General features: G+C 43.5%; 1 protein-coding gene across 1 annotated transcript; it reads right to left on the bottom strand.

The window, feature by feature from the left end:
- Window positions 1–3,787: 3,787 nt before the first annotated feature.
- LOC122899105 (olfactory receptor 2A12-like) lies at window positions 3,788–4,735 on the bottom strand. Its single transcript, XM_044236760.1, has one exon. The coding sequence runs from the start codon at window positions 4,733–4,735 to the stop codon at window positions 3,788–3,790; it is 948 nt and encodes a 315-aa protein (XP_044092695.1).
- Between the last annotated feature and the right edge of the window lie 15,532 nt (window positions 4,736–20,267).

Here is a 20,267-nt window from a genome sequence, read left to right as displayed (position 1 = left end):
CTGCTGGCCCCAAATTCAGCAGAGCAAGAGTACTCCCACAGAGCTGAATAAACCGAGGTTATTTGCATCATTGTTGCTATTGTTTTGCATCATTGTTGCTATTCTGGGATTTGGGGACATATGAGAAAACTCTCATTCCCCTCAAGCTGTCTCTAACACTTGATTTAGTAGATCAAAGTTTTTTGAACTGCAGTGAAACATTTTTAACTGATACCTGATTTTTACTGACTTACCAGAATTCCGACACTTCAATTAGTCTCTTCACTTAATAGCCTACATTCAATAATCATGTTTTGTATTTAACCAGGATAGACTTGGTCAAATTGATTGTTTAACAAAGATTATATTTAAGAGGTATTTTCTTTTAATCAGGCACGCTGAGATACTATTAAGTGGCAAGGGTTGAGTTGACTTTGCCTGTGAATCCAATCTCCACGCAGCTCTCCCTGAAAAACTGACCTGGCTTATAATGTCCCAACCTTAGAGATGATAAGGAATATCACCTACTGGCCAGAAGGAAACTTAAGTAAATTTTGGAACCTTGATTGGAGAGGAATTCTCCCAAATTTTAGGTTCTATGGGTGAAATAGAAAGGACAGATTTTCTTGGGATTGGTTTTCCAACTACAGCATAACAAATAAGAGAGCATTGAAAAAGTCCAAGTTCAGATTCCATATGGACACTTCCAGGTAAAAGTTAATTCTGTGGCTTTAGAAATGGCTCAATACTGTGTGTCTCTAGATTTGCAAGACAAACTAGAGACGGTTCATATGGCTAACTTTCCTACGGACCTAACGTTCCTCACTGATACAGTGAGGCCAGAAATAATGAGACCGGTTTTTTTTTTTTAAATCAAGAATAATTTTTGAAGATTATTTAAGATCACAAGGGTGAGTGTTGTAAAAAAAAAAAAAAATCATCTAAGACTCGCAGAAGGCAACAGGGATTTCATGGTGCCCTCTTGGTATAGTGCTTGAGGTTGTCTAGCAGACCCTCTGAGGATTATCTGGCTTTATAAGGGTGTACTATTTTAATTGAGTTTCTAAGGCCTTGGATATTTTATAACTCTGCGGGTGTAACTGTTAAGGTCTAGAAAACTGGAAGCAAAAGATTTCTGTCTACAATAATGCAACTAATTCCTATTCATAGGAACACAAACGAAATTTGTCCAGTAGAGAATATAAATTTCTGTACGCCAATTCTCCTTTGAACCAATCTTAATATGTTACCGGTTCCTTCATGAATTAATGAGCTTAGTGAAATCTTTGACACATATTCATTTAAGAAAAACCATAAAGGTAGAGAATCATAAGTTTGTTAAAAATTCTATTTATTAAAAACCATTGTTCTATTCATCAAAAGAAAAGAAGACTCTTCAGCAGTGGAAACAAAACAACATGATAAATGTCAAAACCTATTATTGAGTGAATGACTCAAGTTACAGAAGAATGTATATTGTATAATTCAATTTAAAAATAGTCACACAACCACAAAAAAGGATGAGATCTTGCCATTTGTGACAACATGGAAGGAACACCTAGAGGCATTATGCTAAGTGAGATAAGTCAGACTGAGAAAGACAAATACCATCTGATTTCACAGGTATGTGGAATCTAAAAAACAAAAGAACAAACAAATAGACCAAAAGTAGAATCAGACTTATAAATAAAGAGAACAAACTGATGGTTGCCAGAGGGTAGGGAGGTGGGAAGATAGGCAAAATGGGTGAGGTTGAGTGGGAGATACTGGTTTCCAGTTATGGAATGAATAAATCGTGGGAATTCATGTCACGGCACAGGGAATATAGTCAATGATATTGGAATAACATTGTATGGTGACAGATGGTAGCTACCCTTGTCGTGGGCATAACATAATGTATAGCGATATGGAGTCACTCTGTTGTACACCTGAAACTACATTGTGTTTCAACTATACTAAAAAAAATAACAATAATAAATAAAATAAAGTGAGAATCTGACCAAAAAATTCGGTGCTTAAAACATTTAAGAACTCATGAAAACACATAGTAGTTTAATAATTGTATTCTATTTCTTTTAAAGTATTAATAAAAACAATGAAAAAATCTTTTTAACCCTAAAATACAGATGCTGAACTGTTAACAGTAATTATCACCAAGTCTAAGGTAATGGGTAATTTTCATTTTCTTCTTTTTGTTTGCATCTGTGCTCTTAAACTTAAGAATAAACAGGTACTACTTCTGCAATAAAGAAAACAAGCAAGGAGCTGAGAGAAGATATTCTCAATGCACGCAATAAACAAAGAAGATCCAAAATACATAATAAACTGCAGATTAAGAAAAGGCAAATGATATCTCATATTCATTGAATATTTACAGTTTGGTTTTCACTATGACAAATTCTTTTCGTGTATTATCTCATTTAATCCTTCCAGCTACCTCCTCAGGTCTATACTATTTTCTTCCTGATAACAGATGAAGAAACTGAGACTCAGAGAAAGTTATGAACCTTGCCCATCACCACTGAGTTAGTAAAGGGTAGGACTGAGATTAGAACACAGGAGTCTGGCTTTTGAGCTTAGTTCACTACACAACACTACTAAGAAGCTTATGGGGGGAAAAATGTTAAATTCACTAGCAACCAGGGAAGTACAAATGAGACAAAAAAAGATGTGCTCTCTCTCTCTCTCTCTCAAGAGGAAAAAAAAAAGATAAATGAGGTGTGGTATATTCAAATGCTTGCTACAGAGAATGTAGTAGGCTTGTGTATAACAAATAGGTAGATGTCAGAAATATGACGCTGAGTTACAATTTCTTCAGAATAATGTGGATATCATGCCACCATTATATATTTTCAAACTCATACAAGAACAATTCTATGGGTTCGATAGTCTGTAAACAAAGTTTAAAGACCTATGGGATGACTTCAGTTTAATGGTAGTGGTTGATTCAGGGAGCTGGAAATATTCAAAGGACCCTTCAATGGCATCTGTAATTATTTAATCCCTTTTTAAAAAGATAAAAAGGCTCAGACTAAATATGGCAAAACATTAAGTGTTTATTTGGGGTATGGAGAAATGGGGTCTTTGTATTTTTATTTCTGTCTACGGGTATCTCTCTCTCTCTTTGTCTCCCTTTCTATATAGGGATAGATAAATGCATACAGATATGTAGATATACATAAACACATATCTTTTTATTTTATGAAATATATGGAGTATTTATTTCTCAAAATAAAAGTGAGATTCAGGTAGTAAAATTAGAGAGGGAAGAGTTAGTATCACAAGTGGAGTCCAGACCAAATCAATTATTAGACACATTGTTACAGAGATGTGTCTAAAATAGTTCTAGCTTGGAATTTATAGCTCCTAGTGCAAAAAACGATGCTGATTATTATTTGTAAGCACATGGAAAGACTGCTTTGCATGACCTGTCTACTCTTGATGTCATTTTCACCTCCACATCCCTTACACAGTAGAAAATCATGTGTACACATTTGGCTGTAATCAGAGTGAACTGATATGAACTTCTAGAGGTGAGGAGAGAACCCAGGAAAAGCAATAAAGCAATGCCTGGAACCATGACATAGTCACTGTAGAAGAAAGCCTTTATCCTCAACTTTCAACTGAAGCATTAGGGTGGTGGCAGCCAATGGAGGGGCCTTCAGTTTAGGGGTACCCATACAGCCACTCCTAACTTGGTTGCTCACAACCCTAGAAAGGCTCAGGTTGGTTACAACCTACTTGTATGATACGAAATGAGCCCTGTCAAGTCTGTACATGACTCTGGACAATTCTGAAACATCCTGGATCAGTGAGCAGTTCTTCTGTTACCAAGTACATTCAGAAAGGCCCTTTTAACATCTTTGTTCCGGAGGCTGTAGATGATGGGGTTGAGGAAGGCAGAGACAACATTGTAGAACAGGGCTAGCTTCTTGTCCCGCTCTGGGTCATACCAGGAGCCGGGCCTCATGTACATGATCATGGCTGGTCCATAGAACATGATGACCACAGTGATGTGGGAAGCACATGTGGAGAAAGACTTGAGCCTCCCCTGGGATGAGTGGATTCTTAAGATGGAGGCAAAGATTCGGATATAGGAGGCCAGGATGAGGGAGAATGGAACCAAGAGCAGGATGAAACCCAAGATGAAGTCCAAATGGTCATTGAAGGACGTGTCTGCACAGGCCAATTTCAGGACAGCAGGGACCTCACAGAAGAAGTGGTTTATCTTCTGGGGGCCACAGTAAGGCAGATGCATGGTGAAGATGGTATAGATCAGGGCCCCAGCTATGCTAATGAAGCAACAGCCTATGACCATCTTGATACAAATGGGACAGCTCATGAGTAGGGGATAGTGAAGGGGGAAGCAAATGGCTACATACCTGTCATAGGCCATAATGGCATAGAGGATACACTCAGCAATTCCGAGGACCAAGAAGATAAACATCTGGGCTACACAAGCTCCCCAGGAGATGGTTTTCTTTGGACACACCATATTAACCAACATCTGGGGCATAGTGGTAGTGACATAACTCACGTCCACCAAGGAGAGGATACTCAGAAAGAAGTACATGGGTGTGTGGAGGTGTGATTCCAGGTAGATCAGGGTGATGATAAGTCCATTACCCAGAAGAGTGACGAGGTAGAGGAGAAGGAAGAAGGAGAACAGGGCTATTCTGACCTGTGATTCACTGGAGAATCCCAGAAGGATGAACTCAGACACAGAGCTGTGGTTCTTCTTGCCAAGGCTGTGCATGGTGGTCTGCCTATTAAGGAGACAAGGACTTCTCTGTTCTGCCTTTAGCCTTGGGGGAGGGAGGACAGAGTTGACAGAAGCTGAGTCACACACACATAGCGCCTTGCACAGTAGCTCAAAGTAATTTCATCAAACCTGTTGAGTGAGGTGCAGCGGGAAAGGAAGAGAGGGCATCTGTAGCACTAGGAAATAAGTCAGGAGATCTGGATTCATACCTGTAATAGAACATAGGATGCCTGATGGCCCACAGGTCCTTCTCCGGAAATCACCCTCACCCACAAAGGGCAAGGGATTCGGTAGCTATGTTTGTAGTGGCAGGCCTAGCCAACCTCTGGCCACTGCTGAATTGTACCAAAGGTGTACACCTGTCCCAGTCTGAAGGACAATTCTCTGGGGGGATTTCAAAATTACAACATTGTCGATGTCTATGCCAATGGGCTGTGGGTGCCTGAGGTACCAACAAACCGGAGCCAGTGATGATTACATAGCCATAGGACAGCTGGCACAATAGAGAGGAAAAGTGGCAGCCTTGCAGAAATGATAGAGCAGACATGCAGGGCAGCAAATAAGAGACCTCACAGCCCCAAGCCACTGAGAGTGTGACTCTGGCTCCTGACTTGTACCCCCAGATCCCCCTTTGTATCCTGTGCTTGGATACCTGGAAGATTTTCTGTTGAATTCTTATAGTTACTACCCCATGACCACACTTTAAATTCCGCTCTTTCTGAATGTCCCGTGGTTGTCACTTACCCAGCTGTGTGACCTTGGGCAAGTCCCTTCACTTCCATTGGCCTCAGTCATCCCACCTGTTAGATATGAAGAATCCAGGTACAGAGTAATGGGAAGGAGCATATGAGATTTTGTATGTCAAGACATTTGGCAAAATATAAAATGCTAGACAAATAAAGGGATTAGTACAAGTGGAATGAATCTGGAAATCAGAAGAGTAAAGGGCTGATCCTTACTATGTCCCTGATTTGCTGTGTGATCTTGGGTAATTCCATATCCTTCTGTGAACTTCACAGTCCCATTTTTAAGTGAGGCTGTCAGACTTGCCCACTCCAAAGAAAACTGCGATCTCTGTTATTCTTTGATCCCAGGAATAGCAGACTGAAGACCTGAGATCACCTGTGAACCTGTGGCATGAACATCAAGGGGAAGGCTGAGCTGGGCAGTCCGCTGACCAGGACTGCGTCAGCAAGATTCCTTCTGGGAGCTGGAGATGTGAGACCAGAGGAGAATACATAGACTGTAGACTTGGTGTCAACACACCTGAATCTTGTAGCCTCTTAACCTGATCCTAAGTCACTTAGTCTCTCAGAGTCCCACATCCTTCATGTGTCATATCTCCTCCGTAGCGGAGATCATGGGAAATATATCTGATCTAATGACAGGGCTCACTTTTGGGCATTTAGATAATGGGCAGCTGAGTGGAAGGAGGGGTAGAGGGAAGAGAGAGAAGCTATCCTGGCATTTTCAAGCATCTGAGGCTCCAGAGGACAGGGTTGAAAACACGATTGTAGGGACTCATTGCTGCGGGGTGCTGGGGGGATCTTGAAGATGGAAACATTGTTTGAGGCTGTCTGGGCAAAAGAAAATGGTTCATATTTTTGTGTAGAGCTTTAGGGAACACCAGTAATTGGATGAAAAAGAAAGAGGTCCTAGATCAGAGATGTTTGTGAAGCAAAGAGGAGAACTAGGGAAGCTCAGTCTTACACATTGAGGGGAAATTTTTGAAGAGATTAAGACTGGTCAGCAGTGCCAGTGGCCAACCCCAAAGCCCGGAGGATGAGGGCTGCAAAGAAGGAGGAGATCAAATCTTTCTTTCACAATGTCCACACCCCAGAGACTGGGCTTTTTCAGGGGCTTCTTGGTGATCTTCTTCCCGGTCCACCCACCCGCCACTGGTACTGTCATCTATCCTGCCTGTTTTCATGCCTCATTAGACTGGAATTTAAGGACTCTCCCATCTGTCTCCAAACATTTCCAGGTCTGTGATTCACCAGTACCTCACCGAGACTTCAGAGCCATGATGTTAATAGCATGGGCCCCAAAGGACCCTAGTCTGGGCAGTTGAGATGCCCTCCTGTCTGAGCCACAGATCTTTCAAGCTACCCAGCTTTCTTAGTATCAGCCACATGTGCCATGGTGATCTACACTGTCTTTCCATTGAGCTGTTTATCTGTGGGAAAGCCTTCTGTAACTCTTTCTGCTTCTCCACATTCCATTGACTTCCAAGGCTCAGCTTTGGATTTCCTCCTCCTTACTCAACCAGTCTAGCCCTATCCATTTTGTGTACTGTCCTCCCAGCCAGGATGTAGGCAGAGGTTATGTCTCTTTTAGGTCTCTCCACACTATCTAGCAGGGACTGGCAGGCTGCTTCGGGCACCTGCTCCAGGACTGGGTCTCTGATTGCATAGTCTGCCAGGCTCTAATCACTGCGTGACTGTGTCTCAAAACACCAATGAAGAAACACTTAGATCAAGCACTTGGGCTAGGAAAATGCCATATTCGTGCTTTTGGGTAAATTGGAAGGGGAGGTGAACCATGAGAGACTATGGATTCTGAAAAACAGTCTGAGGGGTTTGAAGTGGCGGGGGGGTGGGAGGTTGGGGTACCAGGTGGTGGGTATTATAGAGGGCACGGCTTGCATGGAGCACTGGGTATGGTGAAAAAATAATGAATACTGTTTTTCTGAAAATAAATAAGTTGGAAAAAACAACAACAACAAAAAAACTGCTCTCCTTTCTCCACTTGCCAACAATTTGCTGTTCCTTCCCAACCTTTGCTCTTTGGGTGCATAAAAGGAAAGAGGATGCCTTACCAAGGGCCCCAGCACCCATTCTGGGCATGGGGCTGATAGGGTGCTCCTGAGAGGGACCTGTGCAAGTCTAGGAAGTGCACTGGAGATCCTGATCCTTTTCAGTGAGGGCAGGTCCCCCCCTTATCTCCTTCCCCAGTGCTGGGGTAGAGAAGACTGGGCTCCTTTGTCATTCTTGGAGGTGCTCAGGGAAGGAACCCCCCCTCAGTCCCACGTACAAATGATCAGTACCTTGTTCTGCTCGAGTAGTCTCCTTCCCTCCCGTGGTACCAACAGCCTGCTTTCTCTTAGTCTCATACAGTGTAGAAGGATTCAGCCCTTCACCTTAACATGGTGGCTTACAGGGGAGACAGTGCCCCTATTAAGTGCAGGGAAGGGCTTCCAGCCAGCAGACATGGAGGTCCTCTTCATACTACAGTGGGTTTAGAGAGTGTATTTCTGATCCCTGAAAAGCCCTGGGGATTCTTTGCCCACGCTCGTAAATGCAACACAGAGCCGCTGGGCTGGATGAGAGCCTGGGCCAGGGAGTTTAATGCCACAAGACACTTCAGGCTTGGCCCCTAGAGCTAGTGAGCTGGGCATCCTTCTTAAATTTCCACTAGGGACTGAAACTTCTTCCCACTGAGATTCAAGAGGAGGGAGGAGTCCTACAGCTGAGCTGCCATGTTTCTGTGTGAGATAGTGATTGTACTAGTAAGATGTGCTTTGTTTCCTTCAGAAGCACGCATATGTATCTCTATGTTCCCAGCATCTTACCCATGATTGTGTGCCTAAGGCTTGGATATGGACAGCGTAAATGTTGCTAATACTAGTGTCCTTATAACTGCCATTATCCAAGGCCACAGACCTCATTACGGCGTAAATGCTACAAAACCTATTGCATTAGCAATAACTGCCTAGTACTGTGCACTTACTTTGATCATATGGTACATTGGGCACAACACATAATACAATTCACCCTTGCAACAAAGGTCAGCAAGCCATTTGGTAGTCAGGAGTTTAAGAGAATTAGTGGCTTGTTCTTACCGCCTAGCAGATAAATATATTGTCTGAATTTGAACCTAGATCTGCCAGATTGGAGATCATTCTCCCGCAGCATCTTTATGGCCAAGGTGCAATGCTGGTTTATAGGTTGTGTACAGTCAGGCTGTAGATGTAGGTGCCAGATGGTCAAAGGTCAGCACAGATGTACAGTCTTTCTCGGATCAACTTGGAAGACACTCTCCCCTACTACATGCTCTCTTGGGTCCTTCTGGAATTCCAGGAGAGAAAGGCAGAAGACTGGCTTGGCCTCATTAACCACTGCAGGACAAGGCTCACTGGAAAGGAGACTGCCCCATGGGTGGGAGGCACCAAACAACTATGAGTGATGGTGTAGTCCAGCGAGGTAGAATGAAAATTCTGAGGAGTGTGGCAATGAAGTTTAGGGCAAGATGAAGTCTAGTTTGGGTACTGGGGGATTTGAGACCAAATGGGAATACTTTTTAACCTTGCTAGAAGTCAGTGATGAGGAATCCAGCTCAAGTGATACTTAGAGTTCAAAGGGTGTTTGTCTACAGAACACTGGATGGGACCTGAGGGGGCAGAATTGGTTGAGACCTGGGAACTGGAAGGGGTTCTGAAAAGAGCAAGTCATCCTCAAGGACAGGTTCTCAAGATCAAGAACAAAGAACTCTTGGTAACATATTTAGAGGGCAAAGTTGGACAAGCCAGCAGTGAGAAAAACTGGATGTTATTCTAGAGACATAGCACATCCAGACAACATAGATTTTTAGGGCTAACAAGTCTCAGTTACAGTGCTTGGCTCCAACTGTGGGGAGACAAGACAGGCAAGGATGGGATTGGATAGGATGATCTCAAACACTGTTTTTTGTGGAAGAGTTCTGGTTTATTCCTGCTGTAAATCAATTAACTTCTGTCACTCTTTCAAGCTCTCCTTTTTTCTCTCAAAATGTGTCTGAATTTGGACTTGATATGGTCTATGCTAGCGGTCATGAGCCTTCTGGTTGCCTGACATGGGGCAGCCCTACCCAGGGCACAGGGAACAGGTGATGCACAATAGAGTCCTAGATTTTGATATATTTTCTCTCATAACTATTTATCTCTACATCATTCTCTGCCCCAGGCTTAGGTTCTAAAGTTCCAGAAGACACAAAGCCAGTGTTTGGGCAAGACAGGGAAAAAAATGCCAGACAGATTGGTGGTCGAATGTTGTCCCTACCCTTCTTGCCACGTGACATTGGGAAAATCACTTCCCCTCTCTCTGGGCCTCATTGTCATCATATTTAGAACAGAAAGCAATGCTATGATGACTAAGGAGGTACATGTAAGGTGCTGAGCACAAGTTCTGGTTCATAGAAGGGACTTAGTTGTGACAGATCCCATACTAACAGCAGTAAGTGAGCAGTATTAAGGGTCAAGCTAGTTTTTCCCTAGCTGGCAGCCGGACATCCTATAGCCAGGGCAGGAGCCTGGATGCCCGCCTGCAGAGTGGAGCCCCCACCCAGGTCACACTTCTCAAGCAAGAGGGGACTGTGCTTGTGGAGGGGTCATTTCCTTCCTCCCGAAGAGAGGATGAAACTTTCGAATCTGGCATCTCTGGGAGAGATTTAACATCCCAGAGGGGATGGTGCATCCATAAATGACTGAGCAGGTAAGGGAGCTCGTCTGCTGAGCCGGGCTGTGTGGTGACAACTGTCTAGTCCTTGTCATTCAGTCCTGAACGTGGTTCAAATTCCAGTCTGTCCCTACTTGTTACTCAGGCAAGTCATTTCATCTTTCCAAGCCTCAGTTCCTTAAACTATAAAATTTGGAGAAAAGTGTGAATTTCACATGTTTGTTCTAGGACTAAGCAAAATGGAATATTTAAGCATCTGACACTAGAATTATGGTATGTGTTTGAGGGATGGAAGAAGTTGTGGTCATTGTAATGGTCATGGTCATAATCATCACCATTCTTCTGAGGCCAACAGCTGGTAAGCTGCACCCGGAACTGTGCCCTTCTGGTGCCCCTTCCTTCCGGAACACTTCCTTGCCTCTCTATTAGTCTCTCTCTCTCCTTTTTAAATTAAGTTCAATTGGCAATATGTACATTATGTAGTACATAATATAGTACATTAGTTTTTGATGTATTGTTCAATGATTCATTAGTTGTGTATAACACCCAGTGCTCATCAGATCACACGCCCTTCTTTTTTTAAGTTATTATTTTTATTAACATATAATGTATTATTTGTCCCATCACATGCCCTTCTTAATGCTCATCACCCAGTTACCCCGTTGCCCCATCCCACCCCTCCCTTCTGCAAACTTTGTTTCCCAGAATCCAGAATCCCATGGTTTTTCTCCCTCTCTGATTTCTTCCCATTCAGGTTTCCCTCCCTTCTCCTATGATCCTGTGCCCTATTCCCTATATTCCACATATTTGTGGAACCATATGATAATTGTCTTTCCCTGCTTGACTTATTTCTCTTAGGATAATACCCTTTAATGTCGATGCAAATGCTAGGTATACATCCCTTCTGATGGCTGAGTAATATTACACTGTACATCCATCTTCTTTATCCACTTATCTGTTGGAGGATATCTTGGCTCCTTCCACAGTTTGGCTATTGTGGACATTGCTGCTATGAACACTGGAGTGCATGTGCCCTTCTTTGCACTACATTTGTATCTTTGGGACAAATACCCAGTAGTGCAATTGCTGGGTTGTAGGGTAGCTCTATTTTTAACATCTTGAGGAACTTCCATTCTGTTTTCCAGAGTGGTTGCATCAGCTTGCATTCCAACCAACAGTGTAGGAGGGTTCCCCTTTTTCCACATCTTTGCCAACATTTATTGTTACATGTCTTGTTAATTTTTGCCATTCTAACTGGTGTAAGGTGGTATCTCATTGTGGTTTTGATTTGTATTTCTCTGATGGCTAGTGATGTTGAGCATTTTTTCATGTGTCTATTGCCCCAAAACCAAGCAAATACCCCATCAAATAGGAGAATTACAGACCAATATCCCTGAACATGGATGCCAAAATACTCAACAAAATCCTAGCTATTAGGATCCAATAGTACATTAAAAGGATTATTCACCAGACTAAGTGGGTTTTATGCCTGGGATGCAAGGTTAGTTCAACATTTGCAAATCAATCAATGTGCTAGAGCACATCAATAAAAGAAAAGACAAGAACTACATGATCCTCTCAATGGATGCAAAAAAAGCAACTGACAAAATACAATATCCATTCCTGATTAAAACTCCTTAAAGTATAGGAATAGAGGGAACATTCCTCAATATAACAAAAACCATCTATGAAAGGCCACGGCGAATATCTTTGTCAATGGAGGAAAGCTGAGGAAAGCTGTGTTCCCTTAAGGTCAGGAACACAACAGCGATGCCCACTCTCACCACTATTGTTCAACACAGTGCTAGAAGTCCTAGCCTCAGCAATCAGACAACAAAAAGAAATAAAATGCATCCAAATTGGCAAAGAAGTCAAACTCTCCCTGTTCACAGATAACATGATACTTTATGTGGAAAACCCAAAAGACCCCACCCCCAAAACACTAGAACTCATACAGCAATCCATCAACGCAACAGGATACAAAATCAATGCCCAGAAATCAGCTGCTTTTCTATATGCTAACCATGTAACTATAGAAAGAGAAATTAAGAAATCGATTCCATTCACAGTAGCAACAAAACCCATAAGACACCTAAAAATAAACCTAACCAAAGAGGTAAACTGTTAATACTCTAGAAACTACAGAACAGGGGTGCCTGGGGTGGTTCAGTGGGTTAAGCCTCTGCCTTTGGCTCAGGTCATGATCCTAGGGTCCTGGGATGGAGCCCTGCATCAGGCTCTCTGCTCAGCAGGGAGCCTGCTTCCCCCTCTCTCTACCTGTTTCTCTACCTACTTGTGATCTCTGTCAAATAAATAAATAAAATCTTAAAAAAAAGAAACTATAGAACAGTTATGAAATAAATTGAGGAAGACACAAAAAGATTGAAAAACATTCCACGTTGATGGATTGGAAGAATAAACATTGTTAAAATGTCTATCCTGCCCAGAGCAGTTTACACTTTCAATGCCATCCCTATTAAAACACCATCAGCATTTTTAAAGAGCTGGAACAAATGATCCTAAAACTTGTATGGAACTAAGTCTGGAGTTTTCTTTGTGAAAAGGTTTTAATGCCACATTCAAAATTTAAAATAGATATGTGGTTATCAGCTCTCCTATTTTTGTCAAATGAGCTCTGGTTCATTAATGTCTTTCAACAAATTTGTCTATTTCATATAAGTTATCTGATTTATTGGAATAAAGTTTTTCATAATATCTATGGAATCCCTTTAGTATCTGTGGAATCCATACGGATGTTACTTTTCTTATTCCTGGCATTGGAAATCTGTGTTTTATCTTGTTTTTCCTGATCAGTCTGGCTAGACTATTATCAATATTATTCATCTTCTCAAAAAAAAAACCCTAATCACTATGAAATTTTTTAGCTTTTATCATCATGCTGTCAAATGTACTAATCTTTGTAATCCCACCCAGTGCTTTTTTCATCTAACACAGTTTTCATCTCTAGAAGTTAGATTTCTATCTTTCAATTTCTCCCTTAATATGCTCAGTCTTTCCTGTCGCTTCTTAAACATATGAAATATAGATATAATTTTTTGATGTCTGTGCCTACTTATTCCATCATCCGTGTTGTTTCTCAGTTGGTTTTAACTGGGTAATTTTTCTCATGATGGGTCATATCTTCTCAGTTCATTGCATTCCTGGTAACTTTTCACTGGATACCAGGCATTTTTGAATCTTACTTTACTGAGTGTCACTAATTTTTTGAATTCGTGGTAAATATTCTTAAACTGTTTTTCTAGAATGTAGTTATATTACTTGTAAATAGTTTGACTCTCTTATATTTGGCTTTTAAGTTTTGTTGGGCAAGATGAGAGCAGGATTTAGTCTAGCTAGTGAGAACAGGACACATCCCTGGCCCTGGACAAGCTCCGAGAATGGTTCCATCTAACTCTTCCGCTTGTCTTCCCCCTTCCGCAACTTTTGGTGCTTTCTTCACACAATCCACTCCTCAGTGCTCATCTGAGACTTGCACAGGACCCTCTGCAGGCCTCCAGAACTCTCTTTTCTCCAGTACGCCACTCTACGAACTCCAGCAAACTTGGCCCTTGTCTACAGTTTGGGCAGCTATAACTGAGTACCATAGACTGGGTGATTTAAACAACAAACATTTAGTTTTCATAGTTCTGGAGGCTGAAAGTTCAAGATCAGGGTGCCAGCATGGTCAGGTTCTTGGTAAAAGCTCTCTTGCTGAGGTATAGTTGGCTGTCTTCTCTTTGTGTCCTCATGTGGTGGAGGGAGACACTGTTGTCTCTTCCTCTTTTATGAGGGCATTAATCTCATCATGAGAGCTCCAACCTCATCACCTAGTTAATTCCCAAAGACCCCCACCTCCAAATACCATCCCATTAGGGATTAGGATTTCAACACACGAGCCTTGAAGGGACCCAAACATTCAGTCCCTGGCAGCCACTCACACTCTCAATTCTGTCTCTTCCACCCAGGGAAACCACTAGCCTCCTCTGTGTCCTCACTCCCTGTGGCAGCCTGGGGCTCTTTGTGAACAGGAACCTGGGACAACTGCAGGGCTCAACTCATCAGTTTCTCATCTCTCACAAATCCCTGTATTTTGTTGCTTGATGTCCAGTGTCTTGGAAAACATTATTCCATGCAATCTGTCTAGGTTTTTAGTTATTACAGGTGGGGCAGTAATTCGGGTCTCTTTTACTTCATCCTGATTGGGAACAAAAGTATGAAACCGGTGTCTTTCTATTTTATAACTCTAATTCAACCCAATAGATTTCTTGTGCCAGGAAATCAATACATTGCGGTGATATCCAATGTGGTATCATGTGTAATAGAAAAAAAATGGGTTTAAAACTACATATCCAACAATAGGTGAATAAATGCTTGACAATAATGGTTATAAAGAATATGTAAGTAGATGGTGACAGATTTATCAAATAATGGTAAATGTTTTAAAAGGCAGGTACTTAAATCCATTAGGATTTGCATACAAAACTGAGAAAACCCACCGAACAGTGGTTTAGATATACAAGAATCAATTTTATTTTCTTCATCTAAAAAGAAGTTTCGAGGTAGGAAGCTACTTAATATTTTGCAGCTGGATAACGTTAGTGAGAGAACCCCTGTGACTCTCTCAGCCTCTTCCTCATGGTCTCAAGGTGACTTGCCCAATTGTGGACATGACATTTGTATTCATGGGGTTTGTGGGGAGGGGGATGTATCTGTCATTCTATCCTTTTTGTTAGGGAAAAGAAGGTTTTTTTCCACAAAATCTCCTCAGGTGAGTTTCCCTCATGCCTCACTGGACAGGACTACATCTTGTAACTGTCCTCGCTGAAAAGGATTCTGGGAAAGGAAGAAACAACCCTGTCATTTGGGCTTTGACTGCCTCAAATAAATGTTGTCAGCAAGAACACAGTTGTATCAGCAAAGAAGGGGGAAATGGACAGTTAGCCAAGCAGTATCTGTCACAATAAAGTTGTATGTAAAGTGTGCTATTAATGAAATGAGGGGGAAAAAGCTACTATCTTTCAGGCATAGAAAATATTAGAGAGAAACATCTGGAAGCCATCAGTGAAATGTTCTCTAGTACAGAAAGAACTGAAGAGTAATTATTTCTTTTTTCTACCTTTCTCTGTTTATGACTTTTCTCTGATGAACGTGGGTTACTTTTGTAACTCGGAAAACAGGGATGACTCCATCAGGGACTGTTCTGGATATAAAGGAATTCGCAGTGGAACAGCCTCTTGACTGAGAACAGGATTCTCTGTCTTTTACTCAGCTTCTAGCACCTTGTAGCACGCACGGAAGCCTCAGAAACAAGCTTGGACTTGAAGAAAGGCTGGTTTGCAAATTAGGAGAATCAGAAAAGCTGGGGGCAGACCCCATCCCCAGACTAGAGACTTGGGTGCTCCTGGCTTGTCATCCTCCCCCACCCCCAAGCAGAGTGCTAGAGGCACTTTACAATCTGGGAGATTTACATTGGGATCTTGGCTGCTTCCAACAGCTGCTTGACCTTGAATAAGTCATTTCGCCTCTCTGAACTTCAGTATCTTCATCGATAGAGTGGAAATAAATTGCTTCTTGGAGGATTGCACAAAATGATACCTGTGAAGTGCTGGGCACATAGAGGTACTTAAATAAATGCTGACCCTTTCCCCATTTCCTTCCCTATCCTCAGGATACTGTGTATCTGGAAGAAGCTCCCGAAGAGCCTCCCACCCTCAAAAATGCTGCTCTTAGGTGTAGAGTGCATTAGCCAACCACCTTCCGCCCCACCTGTGACTCTGTCCTTCCTCCCGCCCCAAGCTGCCTCATGGTTCCCTGCCTCTGGTCTGCCTTGTGTCTGATCATGACATTGGGTTCAGCATTGGTTAGGAGCACAGCCTCTGTGGTCAGACAAAACTACATGCAGAATCCCAGCTCTGTATAGGCTCCTTAATACTTTGAGTTTCCATTTCTGTATTTCTAAAGTAGTGATGATAATGCTGGGCAAATATCAAGTGTCTGACCCATAATGGCTACACACACACACACACACACACACACACACACACTATCCAATAGCTACCCTATGACCCTGCAATTACACTACTGGGTATTTACCCCAAAGATACAGATGTAGTGAAAAGAAGGGCCATCTGTACCCCAATATTCATAGCAGCAACAGTCATAGTCGCCAAACTGTGGAAAGAGCCAAGATGCCCTTCAACACATGAGTGGATAAAGAAGATACGGTCCATATATACAATGGAATCTTATTCAGCCATCAGAGAGGATAAATACCCAACTTTTGTATCAACATGGATGGGACTGGAAGAAATTATGCTGAGTGAAATAAGCCAAGCAGAGACAGTCAATTATCATATGGTTTCACTTACTTGTGGAGCGTAAGGAATAACATGGAGGACATTAGGAGAAGGAAAGGAAAAGTGAATTGGGGAAAATTGGAGGGGGAGACGAACCATGAGAGACTGTGGACTCTGAGGATCAAACTGAGGGTTTTAGAGGGGAGGGAGCGCGGAGATGGGTGAGCCTGGTGGCGGGTATTAAGGAGGGCACGTATTGCATGGAACACTGGGTGTGGTGGTTAAACAATGAATCTTGGAATACTGAAAAAATAAAATAAAATAAAAATTTAAAACCCAATAGCCAGTATTATTTTGATCTAGGGAACCCAGGTGCATTTTACAGAGAGGAAGCTGAGGCTCTGGGAAGCTGTGTGGCTTGGCTAGGTCACAGGGACCACATCTGCCTGACTATGAATCCCTGGGTCTTCATCAGAGCACTAGTTGCTTCCCCAGAGGCTGTTCACTGGAGCCCTTAGGTGCTGAGCGGAAGGGTGGGGCCCTCCCTGGGCTGCCGGTGTGAGGGTTCTGGCGGGGTGCTGCCTGGCATCAGAGATGCTGGGCAAGGCAGGATTCCAGCTTGGGGAAAATGGGCTGATCAGAGCAGGAGGGCTTATCAAGGGCAAGGAAGGCAGCCCACACAGCCTCACAGACCCTCATAAGGAAAGGTGGGGCAGGTAAGAGGTGCTAGTGCATTGTAATGCAGACTGGGGATTCTGGAGGAGGGGGGTGTGATTAGAAGCAGCAGGGTGGAGGGGCAAGGAGGTATTTTAGAGAACACAACATTGATGTCAGAAGTACTTGTTTTGTATTATAGAGGGCACAGCTTGCATGGAGCACTGGGTGTGGTGAAAAAATAATGAATACTGTTTTTCTGAAAATAAATAAATTGGGAAAAAAATTAAAAAAAATAAGTTTATGAAATAAACATAAACATTAAGCAAAAAAAAAAAAAAAGAAGTACTTGTTTTCCATTCAGTACAAGAAAGGATTTTGTGAAGGGCAATCAAGGCTACCTAAGCTACCCTGAGAGATAGTGAGCCTCCTGTCCTTGGGAATATGTGAACGAGAGTTGGAGCATCCTTTGCCAGGGAGGCTGCAGAGAAAATGCATGTCCTGACCAGGATTAGATTCTCCAAGATCGCCTCCAGTCCCAAGGTTTGGTGAATCACCTGCCACTTAGACACAAGATCTTAGTAGGACTGGGATTGCCCTTCTTGGCTGGGAGGGGAGGACCAGGGTTGGGAGTGTTATGGGCAGGGTCTTACTCTGAAGCCAGCATCTGCCTGCAGTGCTCGGAGAGGCTGTATGTTTCCGGCATCCACGCTCAGTGTGCTCCGGCAAGGGGGTGAGTGAAGGTGGAAGCCTCCCCCCGCCCCCCGCCCAGCCCAGCAGCCAGGTTCTGACTTCACTTTCCATCCCTTTCCAGTTTAGTCATACTCTTACTTGCCTTCATAGTCCTCTGTCCTCTTATCTGTCCATCTGTGTACACTGATCCTTCCTGGTCTGCTTCTGGGTCTCTGGTCCATGCCCTAGTCCATCCTTGCTGCCCTTAGTTGGGGAGCTGCCACTTCAGACCCCTCCTTACACCTGCTCTGTCTTTGGTCTCCCAGCGTTCTCTGGATCCCACCAGGCTCCCGTGGCTCATTCCACCAATCCCCTGGTGCAGATGACCTCGGGCCCATCAGAGAACACCCTGGTTGCCCTTGTGCACAAGCAGTGCTCTCTTGGAGGCTTCCAGGGGCTGCCGGATGCAGCAGCAGGAGGACGTGTGGGAAGGGCCAGCTCCAGCATCGCCTGCCTAGCCTCTGACCTCCCATCAGGGTGCCCCGTTCCCCTCTTGGACCTTGCTGGGAGGACAGAGTCCATGGAAAGGAGAGTGGAGGGGACCCATGGACTCAGGCAGGGCCAGCATATGTCTGTGTTGCTGTGTGCGGAGCCGGCAGCGGCAGCCTTAGGAGCATGGCTGGCGTTGTTGCCTCCCGCATCTGTCTGGCCTGAAGGGCTGCCTCCCCACAGCTTCACTCCCCCTGCTTTTTGGCCATGATTCCTGCTCTTCCTCTTCTCTTTCATGTCAGCCAGCGTCTACCCTGGAGGAGGCAGAAAACAAGAGAGCAAGTGAGAGAGTAGGGGATGAGGAGAAAACAGGAGGACCTGTTTCCAGGTGGGTCAGTCCAACTCCATTCCTACCAGAGAAGCTCCGAGAGGCAGCATCACCTGATAGTTATGAGCCCAGGCTCTGGAGTCAGCTACAGCAGTCACCCCAGGGCAAGTTGTGTCTCCGCTCTCCTCACCTGTAGCGTGGACTCAGCAATAACGCCTGCTCGTAGGGTGGCTATGCGCAGGGCTATTGCTCAGCTTGTGCACCTGCTGGTACAGCTTTTCCTGTTTCCTATGGCAGGTGTGTATTCTGATCAGAGGGTACCCATATTTACTATCAAATCCTTCAGCTATCGCCCCAAGTACAGTACATGTAAAGCACGTGTTACAGCATCTGGTCCATAGAGAGTTGCTAAAAGAACAAAGAATAATATTTTATTAAAGTGTTAAATAGTAATAATCACTATCTTAATTATTAAATTATTATAGTCTTTAAAATAGTGTTTTTGTTTTATTATTTTATTTAGTGGCTAGGACAGGAGTTGAGAGAAATGACAAGAGATTTGTAACCTTATTGCCTACTCTCTCATTCTTTTTCCCTCAACCTAACCTACTTGCGTCCTGACTATTCCCCAAGGCACTCATGATTTCCAGACACAGATACTTTTTTCCGGATCTCTGATAAACTCAAAGGGAAAGTGTAGGGACAGAGACAATGTCTGGAATCTCTTCCTTCTCTCTCTCTCTCTCTCTCTCTTTTTTTTTTTTTTCTGGTTCCCAGGGTCTCTCAGTCTGTTTATCATTCAGCCAAGCAGTTACTAGGTCTTACTATGCGCTGGGCTCGGTATGAAGTAATGAAGGTACAGTGGGAAACCACTAAATTGCACACAGTGAAAGAGCTGCCAGCAGGCTGTGTCTGACCTCAGGATCCCAGTTTGCTTGGGCTTATCTTGAGCTAGCACAGAGGCTGAGGAGCTGAGCAGCTGGTAGCCAGGGGTCCTGGGTCCTAATCTGAACTCTGGGACAAGCTCCCACTGTGACCTGGGATCTGTCTCTTTCCTATGTGTCCTCTCTGCACACGGCATCTTGGGTCACAGGGAGGCTTTCTGTTTCAGCCCTTGCAGTGGCCAAAGATCCCACCAACCTGCCTTGGAACCTGGTGATCCAAACTGAATCTGACTTTAAGGAGTGATGCCAGGGTATGGCTCTAACTCTCTTAGACTCTTCCCTGTAGACAAGGGATCTGCTGAAGGATGAAAGGAAGGAGTGGTCCAGTCAGAGTTCTGTTTTAGAAAGAGCACTCTGGAGGCTAGTGCAAAGAATGGTCTGGGTAAAGACCCAGCTGCAGGATGGAAATGAAACCAGAGAGAGAGGGGCCAAGTGTCTAGTTTAGACTCTGTCTAGTGGCAGTAGGATTGGAGAGGGACAGGTGGGTGTGAAAGGCATTTTGAAGGTGGCAGCAATAGGAAGTTGGGGTTGGATAGCATGTGGGGAGCTGGGAAAGGAGCTAAGGAGATTTTCTCATTTCTGACTGATATGACATTGTTCACCTCAGAGATACCATCAATTAATCTGTGTGTGTGTGCATGTACACATCTATACCCATATATCATATAGTTAAATTAAAAGCCCAACACAAAATTCTTTGCCCTCACATCT

Source organism: Neovison vison, chromosome 2 (assembly GCF_020171115.1).
Source record: "Neovison vison isolate M4711 chromosome 2, ASM_NN_V1, whole genome shotgun sequence".
Classification (NCBI taxonomy): Eukaryota; Metazoa; Chordata; class Mammalia; order Carnivora; family Mustelidae; genus Neogale; species Neogale vison.
This window is presented reverse-complemented; position numbering and strand designations above follow the sequence as displayed.

What these genes read in the sequence shown, in the direction of transcription:
- LOC122899105 (XM_044236760.1), bottom strand. Translation starts at nt 4,735, where the DNA reads ATGCACAGCCTTGGCAAGAAGAACCACAGCTCTGTGTCTGAGTTCATC.